Consider the following 25,853-nt stretch of genomic DNA (forward strand, 5'->3'; position numbering starts at 1 on the left):
GTCACCAGGGCTCGACTGGGCCTTCGACACAGTTGGATGGGGGAGCCTTTGAGGGGTGCAGAAAACTGCGTGGCCGTGATTATCTGGGAGACTTTGCGGGCACTGTAATCTCTCGAGACCAGGAAACCATTTTCCTCGCTGGCTCTGAGATTTTGCTTTGCTAAGGCGGCTGCAGCTTCCCTGCCCCCCTCGCGCACACCCCCGCCGCCGCCGCCGCCGCGGCTGCTGCTTTAAGCAACCACGCCCCGCGGGCCCCAGGCTTCTTGGCCCTGGGGCTCGCAGCCCCCGCGCAGCCTGCACACCGCGCTCCCATCCGCCCCACCCCCGCGCGGGCCCAGCCGCCCCCGCGGCCAGCCTGGGGAGTGACGCCTCGCGCCTGCGCCTCGCCAACTTCCTGCCGCGGAACGCCCCACCCACTCTCGAGAACCCCGCCCCCGGAGAGCGCGTCAGACCCTCCCGTCGCACGCTATTGGTCCAAGCCGCCGAGCCGTTGGCTCCCAGGCCCGCCTCTCCTCCGCCTCTCCAATTTCCCAGGGCGGCTGCGCTTGCGCTCAGCTGCCTGGGCGGGCTGAGAGGCGCGGGTTGAAAAGTCTCGTTCCAAGTTTGGCGAGAGGGAGAGGGAGAGAGAGGAGAGCGGCTCAGACCTCGCTACCCGCCAGCGGGGAGGAGGCACAAGAGGCGATCGCGGCGTCTGGGGGGAGAACCCAGACGGCCAGACCGAACTCAGGCTTTTCCGAGCGAGGACTGCGTGACGTGCCTGGGAGAGGCAAGGAGCGCCTGCCGGGCTGCTCTTGACTAGCGAGAGAGAAGTCCGAGGCGGCCAAGGGGGGCGAAACGACCCGACGCAAGATGGCGAGTAAAGAGAGTAAGGATGCCTGCCCTGTGGGGCGGGCGGGCGCGCGGGCGCCGGGACTCCGGGGGGCTGGCGGGCTCCCGAGGCCTCGGCACGCGCTGACGAAAGGCGCGAATTGGCGTGAGGAGCAGGGGGCGGGGCTGGGCGCGAGACTCGCCGCGCGTCTGCAAGGGGGCCTGCGCGACACGGGGCCTGGTCGCCGCCGAGGGCCGGGAGCATTTCCGGAGCCGGGCGCGGGGGCCGAGGGAGAGGCCCCCCTTCCCCCACCCTCACCCCCCACCCCCACCCCCACCCCGCGGCCTAGCTCCCTCCGACGCCCTTGGCTCGGGGGCGCAGGCGCTCGCGGCCCGAGAAGTCAGCGGCGGCGGGCGCGGATTCTTCCGTGCGCGTGGTCGTCGTCCGTCTCGGGGTCGCGGCCCTTGTCCGTGTCGGGAGGGGGGGGGAGGAGCTGGATCCCTCCGGGCTATGGCTGCCGATGGTGGCTTGGTGGGGAGCTGGGGCCTCCTCCGAGGGTGGGGGGTGGGGGAAGCAGGCCTGTGGGCTGCTGCTGCTCCACGTGGATTGGATCTATTCGAGTGGGTCGGGGCACCGGTTTACAATGCGGGTCATCGGAGAACAGGTGCGAGCGGCTATAAAAAGGCTGAGGAGCTCGGTGGAAGGGCAATTAATGACCCAATTCGGGTAAGCGCCGGGATCCCGATCTTGGAAGTGGAGGCGAAAACGCTTCCTGATGTTGGTCTTCTCACTTTGTGGGAGAGCAGTTCGTGTGAGCAGGATAGGTACAAGGAAAGAATAGATAAGGTGTGGCCGTCTCGAGGTGACCTCCAGTATCCGTATCCATGCCTTTGACTCCGAGCCTTCTCAGCCACTTAATTGTGGGCTTTCTCCAAATTTCAGTGTTTGAAGATACTGTGGAGGAGCGTGTCATCAACGAAGAATATAAAATCTGGAAGAAGAATACACCGTTTCTGTATGACCTGGTTATGACCCATGCTCTTCAGTGGCCCAGTCTTACCGTTCAGTGGCTTCCTGAAGTGACTAAGTAAGGGTGTCTGCCAACTTCTATTTTGTGTAGATTTAAGTACCGTGTTAAATTTCTAGGTATTGTTGATGTTATTTCACACACAGAACATAAATACCTAATTGGTTAGGCCGAGGGTGAGGCGGCAAGTGGTTGTTCAAAACTTAAGGTGGTTTCTAGCATAGAGGTGTGTTGAGAGGAGAGAATATTGTAATACTGTGTATAGGAAATGATGAATATTTTGCCATTCCATGACCAACATCTCTGGACTCCAGATCAATACATTATTTTCAAACTTAATAGAAAAGATTACATACATAACAAATTAAAAGCTATTATGGCTTGATGGGTTAAGTGATTTTTCTTGAATATTTGTAAGATTTGGCATAATTGGAATAATAGAACCTGACACATCTGAAGAAATTAAGCCTCATAACAGAACTACTGTTGCAGTTCAGGGATTTACCAGTGAGGAAAAGGGCTGAGAATTTTAAGCACGGTGCTCAAGCGCTCACTACTGGTGATCTCATAGCTTACAAACTAGAGCTCAACCAACCCAAACCGGTTGGCTCCAGAATCAAGGCACCTCCTTCATTAGACTACCTTTAGGTAGGCATGTACCTTTTCTATAGGAATATGGGCACATACCTTAAAAGTATATTGATTTTTTTTTTTTTGTATAGTGAGCCTATAATTAGGGTTAAATGAAACTAATATACAAGGAAGAATTTGTGACCAGTGGTAAAAAGAAGCTAGTTTTAAAATCACTTGTAAGGGCTAGGTTCCATATATGAATATTGACCTTCCAGATGTGGGCTTGCTGTCTCAAAATCTCATGTTTTTTATTTGTAGGGTTTTTTATATTAAAATTCCATTTTAAAAATCTAATGTCCAGTGAGAAGAGTCTTGAATTGCTACTTAATGGGGGCTTATAGACACTGATTTTATTTTTTCAACACTGGAGGTGGTTCAAACCCAGGGCCTCAGCATGGTAGGTGTGTGCTCTGTGGCTAAGGTGTTTTGAGCAGATTCTAAAATAGACTGAGGGTTGGCAAGGTGGCTTCGCATGGTAAAGGCACTTGCCTCCAAGCCTAAGAACATGAATTCAGTCTCCAGAACTCACATGGTAGAAAGCATTGACTCCTGCAAGTTGTCTTTTGATCTACACATGTACACTGTTGTAGACATGCATATCCACACACAATAAATAAATAAGTAAGTAAATAGAATAAAAATAGAATGAGCTGGGTGTGATGGCACATGGGTGTAATTCTAAGTTATAGGCCTGCCTGAGGTATACTCAGATGACCATGGATTTTTGTTTTTAAGATTACTTATATGAGTACACTGTAGCTGTCTTTAGACACACATCAGAAGAGGGCATCAGATCTCATTACAGATGGTTGTGAGCCACCAATGTGGTTGCTGGGGGGTTGAACTCAGGACCTTTGAAAGAGCAGCCAGTGCTCTTAACCACTGAGCCATCTCTCCAGCCCCAAGACCATATTTCTTCTCTCTCTCTCTCTCTTTTGAGACATGGTTTTTCTGTAGCCTTGGCTGCCCTGGGAATAAACAAATACACAGACACCAGGTTGTCCACTAGCTCACAAAGATCCACCTGCCTCCCCAAGTGCTAGTATTAAAGATGTACCCTACCACCACCTAGCAAGACCGTGTTTCTCAGGAAGACAAAAAAATCCAGAGGGCAAAGGAATAAGTTAAGTGGTTAAGAGCACTAGCTGCTCTTACAAAGTACCTGGGCTGATTCCCAGTGCCCAGCTGTTATGTCAGCCTTCTGTAATCCAGGTCCTAAGAGATGATGCTCTTCTCTCACTTACACAGGCACGAGGCAAAGAAAACACTGCTATACTTCAAATCTTGAAAAAAATTAAAGATTAAGAACAAAAACATCAACCTATCTACAAGGGTATTCAGGTTCTTTGTAATTTTGCTGCATTTGTCTTTTTGTTTTTCTGTTAATTAAAAATTATTAACAGTTTGCTTTTTTTTTAACATTTTTACTTAACTGAAGCATAATAGAGACTTTTTTGAATTTTTTTTTTTTTTGGTTTTGGTTTTTTTGGTTTTTCTTTTTTTTTTTTTTGGTTTTTCGAGACAGGGTTTCTCTGTATAGCCTTGGCTGTCCTGGCACTCACTTTGTAGACCAGGCTGGCCTCGAACTCAGAAATCCGCCTGCCTCTGCCTCCCGAGTGCTGGGATTAAAGGCGTGCGCCACCACGCCCGGCATCCGGCTGAATTTTTTTAAAGACTTATTTTTATTTACTTTTTAAAAAATTCTTTGGTTTTTCTGAGACAGGGTTTCTCTGTATAGCCCTGGCTGTCCTGGAACTCACTCTGTAGACCAGGCTGGCCTCGAACTCAAGAGATCCACCTGCCTCTGCCTCCCGAGTGCTGGGATTAAAGGCGTGCGCCACCACTGCCTAGCTTTATTTACTTTATGCATATGAGTACACTGTAGCTGTCTTCAGACACAGCAGAAGAGAGCATCTGTTCCCAATACAGATGGCTGCGAGCCACCATGTGCTTGCTGGGAATTGAACATAGCAGTCATATCAGCAGCCCAAGGGTGGGAACTTGGATGCCAGAGACTTAGGTTGGAGTATTGCCTTTGCTTATTAGCTTTGTGTGCAGGTTGTGTACTCTTGTCTTTTTTAGTTATTTCATTTACAGATATCTGAAGATGTTAGTAGTACTGTCTTACATGTGGGAAAATTACTAAATTATCTCCTGCATGGTAAACGTCTTGTGTGGAGTAAAAACACAGTTAAGTGATGACATACTGATTCCTACTTGACCCTGATTTCAATCTCTACCTATCTACCTAAAACAAGGTTTTATTATGTATACAGTGTTCTGTTTGGATATATGCGTTTAGGCCAGAAGAGGGCATCAGATCACGTTACAGATGGTTGTGAGCCACCAATGTGGTTGCTGGGACTACAACTCAGGACCTGGAAGACCAGCCAGTGCTCTTAACCATTAAGCCATCTCTAGCCCTTTTTTATTTTAAAGAAAGGGTCTTACTATGTAGCCCTGGCTGGCCTGGAGCTCACTGTGTATCTAAGGCTAGCCTAGAACTGTTTCACTCCTGACTCAACTTCTAAAGTACTGGGATTAAAAGTGTGTGCCATCATGCCAGGCCTGTTCAGAAGTAATTTTAAGGCTTAAAATACCACTTTTTATGTTTCCTTCACTACCCCAAAACTCAAGAGATGTGCCTGTCTCTCTGCCTTCTGAAAAACCTATGTTATCATACCCAGTAAAAACTATTTTTAATGTTACCTCTGTATTTTACATAAAAGTTTTAAAAAAAATAATGAAGATTGAGTATCCCTTATGTGCTTGGAATCAGAATCTGCATTTTTGGAGAGTTTTAGTTGCATATATTTAACGTGTTATCTTGGGGGTGGAAATATTGCCTGATTTTTACAAAATGCCTGCCTTCTTTGAGTAACAAGACCATACTCTCCTTCATGTCCTGCTTATATTTAATATACTTTCTAATGATTACTTGGACTTGTCTGAACAATTGATTTAGGTTTTTGAAAAGTTTTATAAATTGGAAAGTGAACTCAGCTGCATTCAGGGCATGCACTCTACCACTGGATTATATTCTTGGTCCTTATTAAATAATTGAAGTGACAGACAGTATAGAAGTATATGTTATGAAGTTTTTCCATTGCCAGTACTCCTAATTCCCTCTGCCTTAGGGAAGGTAGTTGCTTTACATTTTTGGTCCATCTTAATTAAGAGAATATAGAAGTACATTACTTTTTTTGTCCTGAAGATTGAATCCAGGGCTTCATAGTTGCTGGTCAAGCACTCTACCACCAAGAATTAGTCCCAAACTTTAAAAAGTGAATACTTTTTTAAAATGTGAAATAAAGTGTCAGCTACTGGGAGTGGCCTTGAACATGAATCCTCCTACCTCGGCTTTTGAGTAGCTGTGATAACAAGACTGTATCAGCAGACCTGAATACCAACTGACCTCTACCTTTCAGTTCCTGGGATTGATTTTTTTATGATAGCAAGTTGTTGATTTACCTTTTTCTTTTTAAAGTACTCTTTTATTTTTTATGAGTACACTGTAGCTGTCTTCAGACACCAAAAGAGGGCATCAGACCCTATTACAATTAGTTGTAAGCCACTATTTATTGCTGGGAATTGAACTCAGGATCTCTGGTTGACTTGATTTAATAAAAGTGTATTGGAAAGCCGATTGTGGTGGCACATAACTTTAATCTCAGTACTTGGGAGACAGAGACAGCAGGACCTGGTCTACATACAAAGTTCTAGGACAGCCAGGGTTGCATAGGCCCCATCTCTCAAAACAAACAAACAAAAAGAATATATTGGAGACTTTACTATTCAATATGCTGACACATACCCATTCTTAATGAAGATGCCACTCAAATGTACTTACGAATAGTTTATGTCACTATTAACTTGTTTGTTGATGGGTATTTTTTAGGTTGGTTTTGGTCCTTTGCTGCTTGCTATAAACAGTGCTACTGGGAATAGTCTTGTAATACAGCATATTTTTGGGATTGTTGGGTCAGTTTCTTAGCATTGCAAGGATTTTGGTACTAAAGATAGGATCTTTATAAACTTGACATAGGGTCTATCTCACTGTAGCTCTGGCTGACCTGAACCTTATTGTGTAGACCAGGGATGAGGTCTGCTCCTAGAGATCCACCACCTGCCTCAACCTCAGAGTACTGGAATTAAAGGTGTGTACCACCATGCGTAGCATAGATGTTTTGTCTTTGCTACCTTTGAGTGTGTCCAATATTGAGATAAATATGAGTTTACGAAAGCAAGTTGTTGGGGGCTGGAGAGATGGCTTAGTAGTTAAGAGCACTGACTGCTCTTCTGAAGGCCCTGAGTTTAAATCCCAGCAACCACATGGTGGCTCACATCCATCTGTAATGAGATTTGACACCCTCTACTGGTATGTCTGAAGACGGCTACAGTGTACTTACATATAAATAAATAAATTTTTTTTTTAAAGTCTCTTTTTTTTTTTTTTTAAAGATTTATTTATTGATTATATGTAAGTACACTGTAGCTGTCTTCAGACACTCCAGAAGAGGGAGCCAGATCTCGTTACGGATGGTTGNTCCAGAAGAGGGAGCCAGATCTCGTTACGGATGGTTGTGAGCCACCATGTGGTTGCTGGGATTTGAACTCTGGACCTTTGGAAGAGCAGTCGGGTGCCCTTACCCACTGAGCCATCTCACCAGCCCCCTAAATTTTTTTTTTAAGTAAAGTAGGTTGTTTCTGTAGACCAGCTGGCCTCAAAGTTAGAGATCCACCTACCTCTGCCTCCCAAGTGCTGGAGGTTAAAGGTGTGTACCACCATGATCTGAAGTAGGGTTGATCTAATGATGGAGATAAAGGACTTTTTAGTAAAACATAAAAACAATCTTTATGTGAGAGAAACAAGTCCTGTGAAACTGGAATCTTTGAATTTGAATCAAATTTTTAAGATTTCCTTCAGTTTAGCTGCAACAATACTTCTTCCAAAGGTCATATATGATAAACTGTCTATCTGCCTGCTTTTATTATACTTACTGGTCTTCATTTTCCTGCATAGCTACAGTAAAAAATAACCTTTTGTTTCTCCTCCATAACAGGTCTCTTTTGAGATATATTTAAGATCCCTGTAAAGGTTTTAGTTTGTCCGTGTTCTAAAGTGCATTATTGAAGGCCTTCCCCCCGTCTCTAACACTAGAAATTGAACCCAGGATTTCACTCATGAGAGTTGGATGCTATACTACTACCAAGCTATATTCCCAACTCTCTCTTTTTTTTGAGTCAGGGCCTCTGCTTAGTTGTGCACACTGGCCGTGAACCTGAACTCACTGCATGGTTTTGGCAGGCCTTAGTTTGTGATCTTCTTGCTTTAGCACCCTGAATAATTAAGATTATAGATGTAGGACACCCAGCAAAAGCCTAAAATTTCCACGATAACTTTTCTGAGTAAAAATATACGTATGCCTGCCCTCACCCAAAGCCATATTATGTTTTTGGGTTACTATGAATGCATCAACCAATAGCTACCCTCTCCTCTAAACTTCGTATTGCTTAGTAACTCCTACCTATTTTCAGGAGTTATATATGTTTTACCATAAGCCAAACTTTAATTTGATAGCACTTAATTTTGTAAGTTATTACTAAAGGACATGCATAGACATAATTTCCAACTCTTGGTTATTATTTTAAAACATTACTGCTTCCTTTGTACAGGAGAAATTTAGGAACAAACGGATATGTGATCTAACTTGTCTGGTTTTGGGACTTAAGAGTCTTACTTCTTTGTGGGACAGTGGGGCACAGTTGAAATTCTTCTAGATAAGACAATGGGAAAGCATTATTGATACTTAATAGCAGTGCAAAAATTGCTGTTTGGATGATGGTGGTAAAAGACACTGGCAAGTTCTTTAGCCTGAAGGTGAATCTCCATAGAGTAAGGTGACAGAAACACTTGAGAATGTGCATTGTATAGGTATCATAAACAAAAAGAAATGATTTTATATCATGCCATTTCACTTAACCTATTTTTCAGGTGAAGAAAATGAGACTGGAGAGAGGTTGTACATATAGCTAGTTTTATAGGTTGCATATAGCTAGATTTAGTTTGAACCAGTATATTAACCCCCCTTTTTTCCCTTAACACTTCACTCATTCTATTTTATCTCATTGGGAAAACAGAAACATCTAGCATAATAAACATCAGCTATAGGCTAAATGTACAATTTGAGAAGTCTGGCTACATGAGTATTGGATCAGTGATGAACTTCTATGTAGACAGATGTTGGTATGTTTGATGAGTTGAATCTGCTGTTCTAGAAAGGTAGCATCCACAATGATAATTGAAGGCAAGGAAGATGACTCTCCAGGCAGGAAAGAAAAACTAAACTCTTCAAATAGAGTGTTTTCTTACATTTGAAGTATGGGGATAATAAAGTTGGTAATTAGATGGGAAGCAGGGATTTGTTGGTGTTCTGTATATATTTGCTAAAGAAATGTTCATGCTAATTTTGAGGGAACCAGACTAAATTTGTTAGCAGCTGAAAACTCTATAGGATTAGTTTGACTTTTTTTTTCTCCTAACCAGACCAGAAGGAAAGGATTATGCCCTTCATTGGCTAGTGCTGGGCACTCATACATCTGATGAGCAGAACCATCTGGTGGTTGCTCGAGTTCATATTCCCAATGATGATGCACAGTTCGATGCTTCCCATTGTGACAGTGACAAGGGAGGTGGGTATACGACCTATTTCAACATTAATGCCAAACGGAGGATTCATCTTAGCATGTAGATTAAAATTTGCACTCAGCTTTTGGCTTAGCCATGTAACTTTTATTTGTTTTTTGGGGGGGTGGGGTGGGGTCGAGACAGGGTTTCTCTGTGTAGCCCCGGCTGTCCTGGAACTTACTCTGTAGACTAGGCTGACCTTGAACTCTGCCTGCCTTTGCCACCCAAGTGCTGGGATTAAAGGTGTGCGCCACCACTGCCTGGCTTTTGTTCTTTGTTGTTTTTTTTTGGGGGGGGGGTTAACTTTTAAAGAACTAGTCACACAATATGTGTGAGGGTTTTTTTTCACAATAACATATACAGTACCAAGAAATTAGGATCAGTGTAGCAAAATAAGAGGGTCATAGGACATTAAGTACATTATAGTGTGTTTAAAATATTACTCAGCAATTAAGAATGAGAAGAGAAACTATGCGCACTGGTATGTAAGGTGAGATTTTTATAAATAATCAGATCTTAACTAAAAAGGCCAGTTTTTAAATTTTTTTATATCCAAGGTAGAACTAACTGTATTTACATGAGGTAGCAATCCATATAATGCAGATGGGCTTTGAGAATCAATTTCATATAGTAGAAAACTTGTGTTTTGGAGATTTTCTTTTTCTCCACTATTTGTGTTCTATTTGGACTGTAAATTTGGTTGGGCTGATTGAGCTAAATGACTTGTGAGTAGTAATCCTGTATATGTTTTGTTTATGTCTCCTCACATTAGAATTCGGTGGCTTTGGTTCTGTAACAGGGAAAATTGAATGTGAAATTAAAATTAACCATGAAGGAGAAGTAAACCGTGCTCGTTATATGCCACAGAATCCTCACATCATTGCCACAAAAACACCATCTTCTGATGTTTTGGTTTTTGACTATACAAAACACCCTGCAAAACCAGGTATGTAATAGTAAAGCCAGGCCAGTACACATCTTTCTTGATTGAAGACGATAATATTTTAAAAATAAAGTACTGTACTGTGTATGCTGGAGAGAAGGCTCAATAGCAGTTAGAAACTCTGGCTGCTCTTCAGAGGATATGCATTCAATTCCCAGCACCCACAAAGTGAGGGATCTCATAAGCACCTGCAAGGTTGGTGATTTGCTAGAACCTGATAATCTGCTATCAGGTGTGGATCCAGAGCCAAAGCAGAAGAAAACAAGATCAGGTAGATAGGTCTCCAGAGGGGACCCATACAGGCTTCTGAGTATTTCCTTTCTGGGATCAAACAGGACATGCTTTTTCTGTAGCAGAAAAGTACAGGAACTTTTGCTAAGTGACTGTCCAGAGGAGCCTGTTTGAGGCTCAGCAGATGTAGTCTTTGTTCTTGTAGAATTGTTCTTTTGGTTCACTCAATGAAAGAAATTTGAAGCTTAGCTCTTACCAATTCTGATAAACAGGTAACTTAGTGGTCAACGTTGTTTCTTTTTCTTCTTAGATCCAAGTGGAGAATGTAATCCTGATCTTAGATTAAGAGGTCACCAAAAGGAAGGTTATGGTCTTTCCTGGAATTCTAATTTGAGTGGGCATCTCCTGAGTGCATCTGATGACCATGTAAGAGCCAAGTTTTTCTTAATCTGTTGTATCTTATTCGTGAAAGTCCTAAATATAAGCTAGAGGATCTCTGTATAGATTGATTTTTTTTTTTTTTTTTTTTTGGTTTTTCAAGACAGGGTTTCTCTGTAGCCCTGGCTGTACTGGAACTCACTTGTAGACCAGGCTGGCCTCGAACTCAGAAATCCGCCTGCCTCTACCTCCCGAGTGCTGGGATTAAAGGTGTGCACCACCATACCTGGTGAAATTTTTTTTAAGATGACATCATACATAGATTGTTGTGTTAACATTTTCCTAGTGTTCCTGGCTGTCCTGGAACTCACTCTGTAGACCAGGCTGGCCCCAAACTCAGAAATCTGCCTGCCTCTGCCCACCAAGTGCTAGAATTAAAGGCATGAGCCACCATTTTCCTAGGTTTTAAAACAATGGTTTCATGAGACTACTGTTAGAGCTTTAGAATTTCACAAAGCTCTTTTGAAGATTGGAGGGTTACCATCATTTAAAAGAAGACTGACAAATTTACCTTTCTATTATTTGTGTAAAATTTAACAGGTTCTATTTTTAAAAGTTGTACATGTTTTGCCACTAATTTTATTTTCATTAGGTGTCTGAAATGAAATTCCATAGATGTTATGCAATTACTCCTTGCTCTCCATCTAATAAAAGCTGTAGTTGAATATTGGCCTATGGCATCCTAAACTGGGCTTATACAGGCTTATATCTCCAGATTCTCTGCTTTGGGTGTGCCTCTCACATCCAAACAAGAAAGGGATCAGTCTTGCCACTATTGAACCAGTGTGCACATCTTGGCCTTGGTTTGCCTTGGTATGTAGAGTTTAAAGCGGAATAAATTGTTGATGACCTCTCTACCACAGCTACCAGCATTGCACCTTCTGGCACCAGGATGGCTATCCAGCAAGTAGTAAAAACATGTAACTCAGTTCTAGCTTGATTTCTCCATCCTGCAACCATAAGATGTATGTATTGTCGGCAACAATAGGATACGAACATCTAGTTCTGGTGGGCATGCACAGTAACGACTGTCTTATTTTGCTTTAAGGAGATGAATATGTTCCTAAATAACAAGTTACCTTTTAAAACTGGCATTTTCATAGCTTTTGTTCTCTTTTGTTCTTCCTTAGACTGTCTGCCTGTGGGATATAAATGCAGGACCAAAGGAAGGCAAAATTGTGGATGCTAAAGCAATCTTTACTGGCCACTCAGCTGTTGTAGAGGATGTGGCCTGGCATCTGCTGCATGAGTCCTTGTTTGGATCTGTTGCTGATGATCAGAAACTTATGATGTAAGATGGAAGGTTCAGTGGAACCTTGATGGGTAATCTGGATGACCAGCAGGGATTGGTCGACTGATTGTGTTCTGTTTCTTGAAAGTTATGTTGTAGTTTGAAGATGACAAATAGCTTTTTGTGGGTTATACTTGATAAATAATTACCTGCATATATATAGTGAACAGTTTATTTTGTTAAACATTGCTACAGAAGCAATGTGAAGAAAAAGGCTTGAATAATAAATTATAAATTTGTGATCCAGAGTTAAGTAAGTAGAGCTCAGGGAGGAAGAGTGTTTCCATCAGGGTGTGGCCATGGAGCTGCAGTAAAATCACTTGGTAACTCGTTTCATAAGGAACTATTGTACTACGAAGACTAGGAGAACAATATACTGGAATTTGACAAGGCTAATTATAGGTAAAGTAAATGTTAGATCCTATATTCTGTATTTTGTGTACATTTAAGATGGTATGTAATTAAGATAAAAATCAAAAAGGAATTAGAATAGTGGTCCTAGTTATTTGGAGGTTTAAAATATTTAATAGACGAAAGCCCAAATTGCTAGCTATGTGTGGTTTGTATATTTGTGAATGGGCAAGCATATCAGAGCTTTGTACAGAAATAACCTCGACTGAGCCAAGTGTTTGGAGCTGTATGCCTTGTCTTTTTTTGTATTTCAGATGGGACACCAGATCCAATACCACTTCTAAGCCGAGCCATTTGGTGGATGCACACACTGCTGAGGTCAACTGCCTCTCATTCAATCCCTACAGCGAGTTCATTCTGGCAACTGGCTCTGCAGATAAGGTTTCATAGTTTTCTTTTGGTTTTGGTGTTAACCAAGTCCTGTTTTGTACTTTAATAAGCATTTTAAAGATCATACATAAACTATATAGAAGTCATTTTCATTTGGTTTCTTCTCTACAGACTGTAGCTTTATGGGACCTGCGTAATCTGAAACTAAAACTCCACACCTTCGAATCGCATAAGGATGAAATTTTCCAGGTATGTGAGAGTTTGAGGGTACCTTTTAATTGTTTTATTTATAATTGTGTGTATATGTATGGGCATGCTGAAACAGGCATGTGGAGGGAGGTTGAAGGACACTTTCTGGGAATAAGTTTATCCTGCTACCTTGAGGGGATTAGTGACAACTCCAGTTGTCAGGTTTTGTTATGGCAAGCAGCTTTATTCATTAGGGTGTCTTGTTGGCCCAGTTTTCAGATAGCTTCATGTCAAGGACTTCATGTGAGGGGCGAATATTTGAAGTTTGTTTGTTTGTTTGTATTTGTTTTTTTGTTTTGTTTTGTTTTTGTTTTTTTTTTTTGTTTTTCGAGACAGGGTTTCTCTGTATAGCTCTGGCTGTCCTGGAACTCACTTTGTAGACCAGGCTGGCCTCGAACTCAGAAATCCACCTGCCTCTGCCTCCCAAGTGCTGGGATTAAAGGCGTGCGCCACCACCGCCCGGCTGTATTTGGTTTTTCAAGACAGGGTTTCTCTGTGTAGCCCTGGCTGTCCTGGAACTCACTCTGTAGACCAGGCTGGCCTCGAACTAAAAAAATCGACTTGCCTCTGCTTCCGGAGTGCTGGGATTAAAGGCGTGCGCCACCACTGCCCAGCTGAGGTTTTTTTATTTGGTGGGATTTGGACATTAATTTTTTTGATAAAGCTCCTCATAATTCTATATAAATCAAGGTGATGGATATTTTTGTTGTTGCTGTCATTGTTTTTGAGAGTCCCCTCCCATCCAGAAGTAAGAAATTCTTAAATGGAATCAGTTTGAAATACATTTTCAAGGATTTTTCAATTAAGAGTGACAATATGGTGGGTGCACTGTAAAAAACGGCCTTATACATAGTTTTGGAGTAGAGATTATAGGCTAATTTTAAAGGTTTTATGGATGGTTATGAGTCTAAAGTTTTCTGGGATTCCTGACTTCTTCAGTACTAGAAGCATGACTTCCTGCCTGCAGGCTTGGGGAGCTGGGAGTACCTAAGGATTTGGGTATGTAGCTCAGTGGTAGAGCAAGCACACAAAGTGTTGGGTTCAGCGATGCCATCAAGGTGAATTGGTAGGGGTCACTTTAAAGCCTTGGACAGTAAAGTCTCTAGGCTAAGTGGATACAGAATGTGAGGTAAGGAAATATAGATTAGAATGATACTTACAGACCAAGGTACCAAGGCTCTTTAAATAAGTTTTCAAAATCTGTATTGTAGGTCCACTGGTCTCCACATAATGAAACTATTCTGGCTTCAAGTGGTACTGATCGCCGCCTGAATGTGTGGGATTTAAGGTAATTTAGGATCTGGTGACAAGGAACTGCATAAATGTGTCAATCTAACAGATTACATAATAGAACTCATAAACCAGGAAAACAATTTGCAGATCCAACTTCAATAAACTCTTACTACCTAAGAGTTTCTGTTCTGTGATATAAAAGTAAATCAGCAAATAACATAAATTGGTCATGTATTTTGTATGTTTTGCCTGTGTGTATAACACATGTGTGCCAGGTACTCACATCAGATTCCCCAGAACAGGGACTATGAGTAGTTGTATAGGGATAGTACAATGTGGGGGCTGGGACATAAACCCTGTTGTGCATCAGCAACAAGTGGTCTTAACTGCTGAGCCACTAGTGTGCTTACCAAATTAAAATACCTTTTTGCTACAGTTCACTAGGGTTGTAGTTCAATGATAGTACTAGCATACACAAGGTTGTGGGTTCAGTCTCTAGCACCACAAGCATTAAAATACTGTCAGTGTCTCCTTGCATGTAGCATAGAAAACAGAATTGTTGGATTGTTTTCTTTTTCATTTTTTGTGACAACAGGGCATTGTGTAGCTCAGATCAGACTGCCTCAAACTCCTGATATTCTTGACTTTTCCTAACAAATCTTTCTTTGGCTTACACTTCATTAAAACCAGTTAAATTTTTTTTAAATAAAACTAATGTTTATTATGAGCAATATTTCTTCGTTCTGCAGCTTTAATTATTAGTGGCTCCAAATGAACAACTCACAGTAATAAAGAATACTTAAGTCTGAAATGCTGCCACCCTTTAAAGTATAGTTCCTCTTGTTGTGGTGAGCCCCCCAACCATAAAGTTATTTTTCTGGCTACTTCATAACTGTAATTTTGCTGCTATTATGAATCATAACATAAATGTGTGTTTTCACGTATGTAGTCTTAGGCAGCACCTGTGAAAAATGTTTAACCCACACAGAGTGGCAACCCATGGGTTGAGTGAGAAACCTGTCTTAAGTACTTCTCATAGAGAAATACTTTATGGGTTAATAAAACACACAGGCATGCTATAAGACTTTGCAGTAATGAAAGCTTTATTTTCTTAATAGTAAAATTGGAGAAGAACAATCAGCAGAAGATGCAGAAGATGGGCCTCCAGAGCTCCTGGTATGCATTAGATTAAATGTCATGTATGCACACTTGATTATTTTTTACTAGACTATTTTAGGTCAGTCAGAGCTTCAAATTTTAGCTTGCCAATGATTTAAAAAAAAAAAAAAAAGGAAATCCAGGAAGTTTTTGTGATTAGGCTCTGACATTTATTACAAATAGTAAATGGAACTCCAGAAGTTTCTGGAAATGTTTCAGTGAGGGTAACTTAAGTTCCTATTGATTTCAGGTATGGTGTTTTTTGAGATTTGTTTTGTTTTTGCTTTTCTGCTGGGGCCGGGGGATCGGGAGGTAGTATGACTGGTGTTACCTGCATGGTTTTCTCTAACCATATGGAAGTTAACCACTTTTCTGTGAAATACTGACAGGCTTAGTAGTAGCTCTTTGTCCCTTTTCTGAATTGTTCACCATGTGTCTCCTCCAAACATTTGGTCATTGTCTCTAACATACTGCACTTAGGTGAGTATTAATTTATGGTGCATGAATTTGAAGGTGAAAAGAAAGCCTTTGAGAGTAAGTCCAAGACACAGAAGGTGTTCACTAGTGCTTACCTTGTGCAAGCTCCCTTGTCTCTTTGGCTTCTGTGCCCAGTAGCTCCAGGCAGAAATGAGCAAGAGAAGGATAGGAGATTTTAGACCAGTGTGTTTGACATTTAGATCATTGCTGCTTTAAAAAATAATTCTATAACCCAGGAGGCTCAAGCAAGAAGGCCATGAGCTTTGAGGCCATGGGGGCGGCAGGGTAGGGGGGTGAGAGAGTGAGTGTGTGTTACCCTTAATATACTACCATAACCAGATGGTAGTGTCCAAAATATTTTATTGTGCCTGACTCTTAGCCTTCATGATTTTAAAGATTTTTTTTCACAAAGGCCTTTTGTCTATAGTCCTTAAGGAACACCATTATGGGGCTAGTGAGGTAGCTCAGCAGTTAAAAATACCTACTGTTCTTGGCAAGGGGACCAGAATTCAGTTCTCAGTACTCATGCCAGGTGGCACACAATGCCCTATAATCTAGCTCCAGAGAGATCAGACATATCTGGCTTCCATAGGCACTCATGTATATAGGCATACATGCCCATATAATTGAAACTTTTGAGTTTGTGTCTGTAGCCAAGGCCTCACTCTGAGATATGTGTGACACCCCCCCCCCAACTTGGTCTGTTCATCTCAGTTTTTTTAAAACTGATAAAGCTAGAAAATAAGATCCCACCCTTTTACATTTTGGGGGAAAGTTCATTGGCCTATGCTGCAAGTCTGGACCTTAAAGGTCTTGGTATTTTATTTTAGCAACACTGTCGATACATTGTGCCTTGGGAATATTGAGAAGAGGCTACTGTGAAAGATAGCTAGAGAAGAACCAGGAAGATTCCTCTGTCAGGCACATGAAAGAGCAGACATGTTGGAAATGCTTGGTGGTTATTCATTTGGAAGTGGTGGCATAGTTATAAGAAATGGGCAGAGGCCAGAATACTTAGGGATGAAATAAATATTTCCTGGAACTTAACATATGAATAACATGCTGAGACATTTGAATGTATGGACAGAATTCTAGTCCTTCAGAATATCGGGGTGGTAAGGAATTACATAGAGCTCATGTCACTCTACCTCTAAATTATGGGGCAAGCTAAGTAAGACAAAGGATATGAAATCAAGACCTTTTTTTTTATTATTAAGTTTATTCATGGAGGGCACACTGCCAAGATTTCTGACTTCAGCTGGAATCCCAATGAACCTTGGGTTATTTGCTCTGTGTCTGAAGATAACATCATGCAGATATGGCAGATGGTGAGTTGAAATTTTTTTTCATAACTCCTGTAAAACCATTTCACTAATGATATTCATTATTTAGGTGACTTTGTAGGGTGGGAGCAGTTTAAACCTACCTTTTCTGAGCCTGCAAGATGGCTCAACACTTGCTTTATAAAGCACCATATGATGATCTAAGATTACATGCCTGGAACCCATGTCAAAGGGAGAGGAAAGAACCAACTTCCCAACCATGCACAAAAAAAATACCCATACTCATCATAATAATATACACATGCTCTATATCAATTGACATTGCACTGTCAGCTGGGATACTGTGTTATACACTTTAAGGATATGAGGGAAATAGGAAGGTGTTCTCTGTTGAAATATTTCTAAGATTCTTAGATTGATCCCTCTCCGTGATGACTGAAGTGCCTTCTGAACAGTGACTAAACAGTGCATGGCAAATAATTTAAAGAGTCACTGAAACACCCTTTAATTGATAGTAAATTCTGTTTTTACCTATTTGGTTGTTATCTCCAGGCTGAAAATATTTACAATGATGAAGAGTCAGATGTCACGGCATCGGAACTGGAGGGGCAAGGATCTTAAACCCAAAGTATGAGTTGTTTTTATTGAATGTATTGCTACACGAATGCTTGATTTGTCAAGCGCCAAAAAGGCATTGTATAGTAGGAAATGTAAGTGGGATGGCTTCTGGCATTCTTTACCCTCTGATTCTAGCACTTTCAAGTGAGCTGTTGCGTACTGTATCATATTGTAGCTATTAGGGGATAAAAAGGAATGTTGCTTAAGAACGGACATCATTGTTTTAAAGACACACATTGCTGGGTATTGCCTTTGATTCAACTGTCATTTTCTCAAACTTTTAAAGTGCTTGCTCAAGTTCCCAAATATGCGAGGATAACTTTTACACTTTTTCCTTCCAACACTTCTTGATTGGCTTTGCAGAAATAAAGTTTTAAAATAAAGTTTGTTTTGTTCTTTTAGAAGATGTGGAAGGGTGGGTGGGTTTGCATGCTCCCATTTCTCATAGAGCAGCCAAAGAATACACAGAAGCTGTTAATTTCATCATACATATTTACTTAATCTCTACAGAATTGAGTAGATAAAATCAGATTCACGGTAGTGAAAAATCTCTACAAAATGTCTTTGAAAAGCAAAACAAGACTGCCTCTTAACAATTCATATCCTCATGAAAGACGTGGGCTGTAAAAATAAAGCAGTGTGTTTAGCACAAACTAGAAGATATCTGCATCATTTTTTCACAGTTATTTCCATCTACAGTCTGAAAGAGGTAGATTTTTTTTCTGCAACACCTGAGAGCTGAATTGTGATAACCAGGTGTGTAATAAAGGCAGTTGCATACATAACTAAAAAATACAGGTCTCAAGACCAGAAAATGTACTTCTACAAGTCTGAGGATGAAATGGCCTGATACCCAAGTTTCGCTACATTTTGGGGTCTACTGACACTAAAAATATACATCAAGATTGCATGGTAGTGCACCATGTGCAGTAAGTGAATTCAACATATAAATCTCTTCTGGGCCAGCATAGTAGCATTACAGTGTTCTAGAATACGGGCGTGCTACAAAGCCACAACACTGGGCTGGTGAGGTGATCACTTTAAGGGAGGGTATCCTTCTCTGAGGTCCCATCTGTTTTCATTCACAGGGTAATGGAGGAGAGATTCTGCATATGCATATTTCATACAGGATCTCTATCCTCTAAAGATCTAGCTAAAGATGTATGTAAGCCGAAAGCAGCAGGCCAGGACTGTTAATCACATTGCTTTATAAAGCCCTTGAAAATATGCAACAGGTTGAAGATGTACAGTCTTCCACACAGGACAAGCACCACAAAAACTGTGGCAGGCTATACACACATGGCTTAATAAAATGTTAAGAGCTGTGCAAGCAGACTTATGAAATGTGATCATTAGTAATTTCAATATTTCTGACACGTTCATGGGAAATAAGTCCAGTATTTGATTTAGTAGCTGAAGGCGGGAGGGTATTTATTTATAAAGAGGCTATTGAAAGGTTTTTTTTTTGTTGTTGTTTCTGACTTTACTTTGAATTTCTTTTACTTTCTGACCCCTTGATTAACGTGACCAAAGTTTAGAAAAATAATCATCTACTACAGAGACTGTTTTCTGTCTTTTGGACATTTTTTTCAATTATTTGAACCTAGTTTTGACCATAAAAATAAAATGTGCTAGGAGTACAAATGAAATTTTTAGCCAGTTCAACAAGTCAGTCTTTGAATATGGTGCACCAGCTTTACTTGAACCTTTAATAAATTGACTTAGACTTACATGCTTCATTTTTAAATTCCCCAATTCAAAGTGTAGAAACATTAATACTGGTTTTTGTTTTAAGTGATAGCATCAAAAAGAGGAGAAATAGACTAGAAAGCTAGGCGTCTTTTTGACTATGTAAACAATCTGCCAAATTTTCCCAAGCTGGTTCCGGTGTTTTTACTTTAAATTCTCTATTAGGAAACAAAACTAGTGTTCTTTGATGATGAAACTTGTCAACCCAGAGCCTCTTATGATAGGCAATGCTTGCCACTGAGCTACACACATGTACAGGCCCTGCTTGTTGAGTCTTAATGCAAATGAACACACAACTTCAACAAAGCCAGAATGCATGGTGAGGAAGGGAGCTTTTATATTTTTGCCCGAAACTGCAAGAAAGCAGTTTTCAAGGAATCACCTTTTGTCATCTATCCACAAATATTAGGACTACTTTATGAGTAGTAAGTTAGTTTTGTCAGAACTTCAAGGTTATGTGGTTATTTTACTTTGTCAAGCTGATTCGAATGAAAAATGTTTCTGACCAGTTCCGGCATTCTAATCCCGTATTTAAATGGGTTATTAAAGGTATTAGTGGGATAAGATATTTAAAATTGTTTTCACCTCAAGGAACCATCAGGAGAATAGAATTCCTCTAATGGCCTTGTTTTTTAGTTATGAAAATTATGTGCAAGGAGAGGAGGAAAGAACAAAGCATTGAAGGCATGCACTCCAAAGGGGGAAAATGAGGCAGATGTGCAACATAGTTGAGGGAAATTTATAGAGTAAAACTATTCCAAACCGCTAAGCAGCCTCCTGTACCACATAAGTCCAGTAGTTCTAAGAAAATACAGATATGGTAGAAAAAGTAAGAAAATCTTCACCACAAAACCAATAGTTACTACTAACAGAGGAAGTTATACACAAAATATATCTCTCAATACAGTGATCATACTTCACCCTAGTCAACTGACTCAATGCCTTGAGCAGCAGAACCTGAAGATGAGGGCTTTTGTGCAGCACTTTTCTCACATACTGACTTGGCTCTAGCCTCCAAGTGCATTCCCAGGGTTCTTCTTGAAGTCTCTTTGAAGGAATCCAGGACAGCACAGGGCTGCGTTGCAGGTGGCACCAAGTCCCCATCTGCTGCTTTGATAGAGACCTGCTCTTTCAGGACTTCGACCTTCTCGTTGAGCTCATTTCTCTCTGTCTGAAGAGCCCTGCACAGCTTCTCTAACCGGTCCAGTTTTATTTGAAAGGCCTTGTACTCTTTATCACGGACAGTTTTCTGTTGTGTGTTTTTTTTAAAATGAAAAACAAAACCAGTCGAGAATTCCATAACCTCATTAAATACAATCATGTATTGTTTGTAAACAAAATAACTGAGCTGAACCATATTGGAAACCTGTTATTGTCTACTATACATGTTTAGTTTCCTCAGAAACCTAACACTCAATCTAGTTTACCTTGACTGCATATGCATCTTAAGTATAGGACTGCTGTTTAACATGGTTTAAATCCCCTGTTTCTTAAAAATAGGTAAAATCCCCCTAAAATTGATAAAAATTTCATTTTAAAGGTAGATAGTTGTCAAGCTTGCAAAATTTGAGAGCTTTGAGTAAGACTTGTTTTTTCTTTTTTTTTTAAACAGGGTTTCTCTGTGTAGCTTTGTCTGTCCTGAAACTCACAAATCTACCTGACACTGCCTCCCAAGTACTAGGACTTGAGTGTGTACTACCACTGCTGGGCAAAACAAGATTTTTATGCTTGTGTGGTCCAACATTTTGCAATCATGTCAAAATAGTTGTGTAGTGACTGCAAGCAATACATTTTCCCTTGTAACATGGCCAAAATGTATTTTGTTACCTTTTTTCAGGTAAAAAGTCATTGAGGTGGTTTGTTGGTAGTCACATTAGGAAGTCTAATGAATGCACATTCCTAGGCTTGGACTTAGCATCTCTTGGTTGTTTAAAGGCAAGGGCTCACCATGTAGCCTTAGATGGCCTGGAACTGTGTAGATCAGACCAAACTTGAACTCCTAGAAGTCCTGTTTCTGTCTCGAGTGTGCTGTTAAGGCATGCACCAAGTCCAGCCATATCTTAGATGCAGGCACTTACACAACCTCAGGCCTAGTGGCTGGTATCTTACAGGAGAGAATCTGTTATAGATTCAAGTTTGAGAAGGTAATAAAAATGCTTGATCCTTCATTCAAGGCCCTCTATCTACCTCTATCCAGCTGTGAGAAAAGGCTATCTATTCAGTAACTTCCATACTCTATGCATAGCTAATGACAGACCCTAGTCTTACCTCTTCGGCCATCTGCAGAAGTGCTTTATTATTGTTTTCCCATTTGGTACGCCATATTATTGTTTCTTTTTCCAGTTTTTTAATTTTCTTTGTCATCTGTGAATGAACATAATTACAACTTTAAAATCCTAAGTTATCAGTTTAAATTTTCTTTATGTATGTTGATGTTTTGGCTGCCATGTATGTGTGTGTATATAACATGTGTCTGGTGCCCTAGGGGTGAGACAATCAGATCCCCTGAAACTGGAGTTTCAGAACAGATAGTTATGCCAAATGTGTGGGTGCTGGGAACTGAACTCCAGTCCTCTGCAAGAATAAGTTAACTGCTGAACCATCTTTCCGGCTCTTGAACTCCATCCCCATAGAGGATTAATGTTGCTCTTTTCTCTATCACTGCATTTGTCTCTGACTACCAAAAAACTAAAATATTGATGTCTTACCACAATATCCAATTATTTGCGAACTAGAGGTAGTAGAATTTAGTTAACACTTTTGAGAGAAATTAAAGCTATGTTTTGGAATTTGTTACGACCAGGCTGATGTAGAATGCAGAGATCTGCCTGCCTATGCCTTTGAAGTGTTAAGAATTCAATTTTTAGAAGTTGAAAAATGAATTAATTAGTCATTCTCAGTATTGCTTTGTTTATTGAGTTCATACAGGCTATGATTGAAGTCAGGACACTGAGCCAGGTGTTGTTAAGCGAAACAGAACAAGACAGACCAGACACCTTTTGCTGTGTGGCTAAAACAAACTAGGACAAAGGCCATGGAAAGAACTCAGTTGAATACTGACCCGCAGTGATCTGTATTTTTCCATCTCACAGGATGCTCCAGAAGGATAGCAAATTTGGGGAGTCTCTGTCTTGAACTGTGTTTTACTTCAACAGTGAGCATGTGCCTAAAAGTTACCCCTTGATCAGATTATCAACTCAAAGAACTGGTAGGCAGAACAAACTGCTGCTCATGGAATTCTCCAGATTACTAGGTCTAAAAATACCTCAAGGTGGTAATCTGAGCACTGTTCATAGTACTTGAACACATGTTTAATGTGCCAAACACTACCAGAAATTGGTGGGTCTTATTGCCTAACAGACCTTAATCCCTGGAAGGAGCCTACATGTTGTAAGGAGAGAACCTACTCACATATGTCCTGCACATATGTGTACAACACAATAAGTAAATGGGGGTGGGGGGCGCACAAAGTCAGCAACTTGACTACAATCACATTTTTTAAAGATTTATATTTTATTTCTGTGTTTGTCTGCGTGTACACAGTCATGGATTTCCTGGAGCTGGAATTACAGGTATTTATGAGTGACTTGACATGGGTGTTGGAATTGAACTGGAAGAGTAGCGGGCACTATTCACCACTGAGCCATCTCCTTACCATACAGATTTATTTTTATTAGTGTTACAGACTGTTGTGAGCAACAAGGGTACCTCTGCAACAGCAACCAGTGTGCTGATCCAGAGCATGCATTCTTGGCTACCATACATTAGGTACTTTTCAGCACCACTTTTAATAATATTTCATTGTAGTCTGACTGATGTGTACCTGTAGCTGGGAAGACTGAGGATTGAGGCAAGAGGGCTGCTTGAATACAAGACCAGCCTTAGCATCAAAGTGGGGGGAGTACGTGCAGTGGTGCAATAGAGCCATCAGATGTACCAGTCTGGAATACAAGCTGTTTTTGTTTTTATCTATGTGAGCATGCTGTCACTGTTTTCTGACTCACCATATGATCCCATACAGATTGTTGTGAGCCACCATGTGGTTTCTGGGAATTGAACTCAGGACCTCTGGAAGAGCAGTCAGTGCTCTTAACCACTGAGCCATCTCTCCAGCCCCCAAGATCTGTTTTATTTTTTTAATGCAGGCAAGAAAAGGATTTTGTGAAATGAATGGAAGTAAGCCTGTAACGTAATTTAAAAAAAAAAACAAAGCAGAATCCTAAAAGATTAGCTCTCTGGGGACACATTAAGGAATAAAGTGGCCAAATAGAGCCCTATATTCTGAAAGATGCATAAAAAGTCTCATTAACAAAAAAAACATACCCAGTTAGTAATAAAGAACTCAAAAGATCCCTTTTACATTTCAGTCTACTAAAATATATAAATACCTTTTCCATTTCCTGCCTGAAGGTTGTAAAAAGTTCATTGCTTTTTGCCATAGTAGTCTGGAATTCTTCAAATTTATCCATATAAAGAGAAAGCTACAGAACAAAATAGAAAGTCAGTTATTCTGAGTTCTAGGTAAACAATTCAAACTCAAATGCTACATTATGAAGGTAAAATGTGATGGCTAAAGTTCTGATAACTCAGATCCAGTATTTCGGGAGCTTATTGCTGTTAATATAATGCAAAACAGTATTAATTATAGCTTCATTAATTAAAATCCAATGGACATGGAAATTTCTCACACCTGCTAATGTTTTGAATCTTCCCCCTACTTACATTTAAAAGAGGCTAACTTATGAGAAAAGGTGTGGAGGGAGGGAGGTGTCAACAGTGAGATAGAGGAAATTTTAGGAATTTGCATTCAAAACAAAATTTAAAAATAACAGTGTAAGAGAAAGGAAAGGATAAGCCCTAAGTTCCAGGAGGGTGCCCTTCAGAAATGGTCTAATGCCATTCATTACAAGGAAACAAGAAGTTCAGAGAATTTGTTACAAAGGGGCAGGCTGGAAGGAGAAAGTGCTTGCTGTTTTTGCAGAGGACCTGGGTTTTGGTTCCCAGAGCCTGAATAGAGGCTCACAACTATCTGTAACTACTACTCCTGATCTCTGCAACAGGCGCAGGCAGGCAAAGCACTGACACAGGGCTACAGTTTAGCAGCAGAATGTTTGCTTAGTGTAAAGTCCAATCCCCAGTAGTGAACCAAATAAAGGAAAAGGAATATAATCATCAGATACCAAAAGAACATTTAATCAATCCTGTGATAGGAAAAAAACAGCATCAAATGAAAAGTAGGAGGCTGGGGTGGGATATCATGGAAGATGGCCCACCCACACACAGTTTCTGGGTAGGTGTCACATGGGAAGCACCATCAAGCAGACAGTTCAGCAGGCATCAAGTAATCACTGGGGCATAGGCAACAAGCAGTACCTGCAGAAAAGTGTAGCAGAACAAAACTGCAATAGTATGCAGGATTGAGCAAAAGCGTCAGGCAATGATGGTCAAAGAGCACTTTTGCACTCGTAATAAGATACTCTAGGTAGCCGTATCAGAGTTCAGTGCTGTCCCACAGTAGTGAACAGATAGATGCCAACTACCCACAAGGATAAAGGCATGCCAATAAGACAAGTGTACTGGCAACTAATGTGAAATCAGCTCTTGGAAAGGATGGTAATGTTCAGAAAAAGAAATGACAGCAAGTAAAACAGTAAGAGGACACGGGTCCCAGACAGCACCTGCAGAAAGCCACAGACTTATATACCTTATATATCCAAATTGAGTCTTGTCTCCATTCACTTGGACAACTGAATGTATAGGACTGACAGGTAATGGATTTCTACTAGCCTGGCAATGATCATGACCTACTCAGAAAGTTCCAGAGACTTCTGATAGATTCATGCCAGCTTTAATGTATACTATAGTATACTTAGGGTCTTAACTTAAGAGACTTTCGCTAGCTAGCTAAAAAGCACATTATTTCACCTACAAAGATGGAATCTTTCTTGTACCTTCTCCTCAAGTACATGGATGGTACACTACACGTTTTCTAAAAAGGGTTGTACCAGTACACCTGCATAGTGTGGAATAAAAAGGGAGGGAAAGCCTTGGCTAAAAGTATTTCACAAAAATACAGTCTTAAAACAGCTTAGGTGACAAATTAGCACAAAAGTATAACTAGGTTAAAGTATGTCAAACTGTAACATTCTTTAAATCTGGAAGCTTGCCTGTTTTCCCTTAGTGTGAGATACGAGACACTTCATAGGAAGTAGACATGGTTGAATACTTATTTTACTGGGTAACAATTCACAAACTTGAGGTTTTGAGGATAGTGTTTTGGGTGATA

At 40.8% G+C, this 25,853-nt stretch overlaps 2 protein-coding genes across 5 annotated transcripts in view; one reads left to right on the forward strand and one right to left on the reverse strand.

Moving 5' to 3' along the window:
• The first annotated feature begins 526 nt into the window (after positions 1–526).
• On the forward strand, positions 527–18,201 carry Rbbp7 (RB binding protein 7, chromatin remodeling factor). The gene is made up of 12 exons (XM_021152782.2): positions 527–865; positions 1,751–1,895; positions 9,016–9,161; positions 9,929–10,102; positions 10,641–10,756; positions 11,899–12,059; positions 12,725–12,851; positions 12,972–13,049; positions 14,261–14,337; positions 15,401–15,458; positions 17,135–17,245; positions 17,753–18,201. Exons 1-12 carry the CDS (start codon positions 850–852, stop codon positions 17,819–17,821), a joined length of 1,278 nt encoding a protein of 425 aa, XP_021008441.1. The 5' UTR covers positions 527–849; the 3' UTR covers positions 17,822–18,201.
• A 657-nt stretch (positions 18,202–18,858) lies between these two features.
• Positions 18,859–25,853, reverse strand: part of Txlng (taxilin gamma) — a 50,742-nt gene continuing 43,747 nt past the window's right edge. For 3 of the 4 annotated variants that reach the window (XM_021152781.1, XM_021152780.1, XM_029473100.1), the window contains 3 exons: positions 23,956–24,048; positions 21,836–21,931; positions 18,859–20,816 (listed from right to left, as the gene is read on the reverse strand). In XM_021152781.1, the coding sequence (XP_021008440.1) occupies positions 20,490–20,816; positions 21,836–21,931; positions 23,956–24,048 (516 nt within the window). In that variant the 3' untranslated portion in view covers positions 18,859–20,489. The remainder of the gene's footprint in view (positions 20,817–21,835; positions 21,932–23,955; positions 24,049–25,853) is intronic. The other variant, XM_029473101.1, reaches the window with a different exon arrangement.

This window comes from Mus caroli, chromosome X (genome assembly GCF_900094665.2).
Source record: "Mus caroli chromosome X, CAROLI_EIJ_v1.1, whole genome shotgun sequence".
Taxonomy (NCBI): Eukaryota; Metazoa; Chordata; class Mammalia; order Rodentia; family Muridae; genus Mus; species Mus caroli.

Bases quoted from the DNA above. Each gene is read 5' to 3' on its own strand.
- Rbbp7 (XM_021152782.2), top strand. The intron at 9,162-9,928 runs GTGGGTATACGA...TCCTCACATTAG, and splicing joins TTGTGACAGTGACAAGGGAG to AATTCGGTGGCTTTGGTTCT. The intron at 13,050-14,260 runs GTATGTGAGAGT...TCTGTATTGTAG, and splicing joins ATAAGGATGAAATTTTCCAG to GTCCACTGGTCTCCACATAA.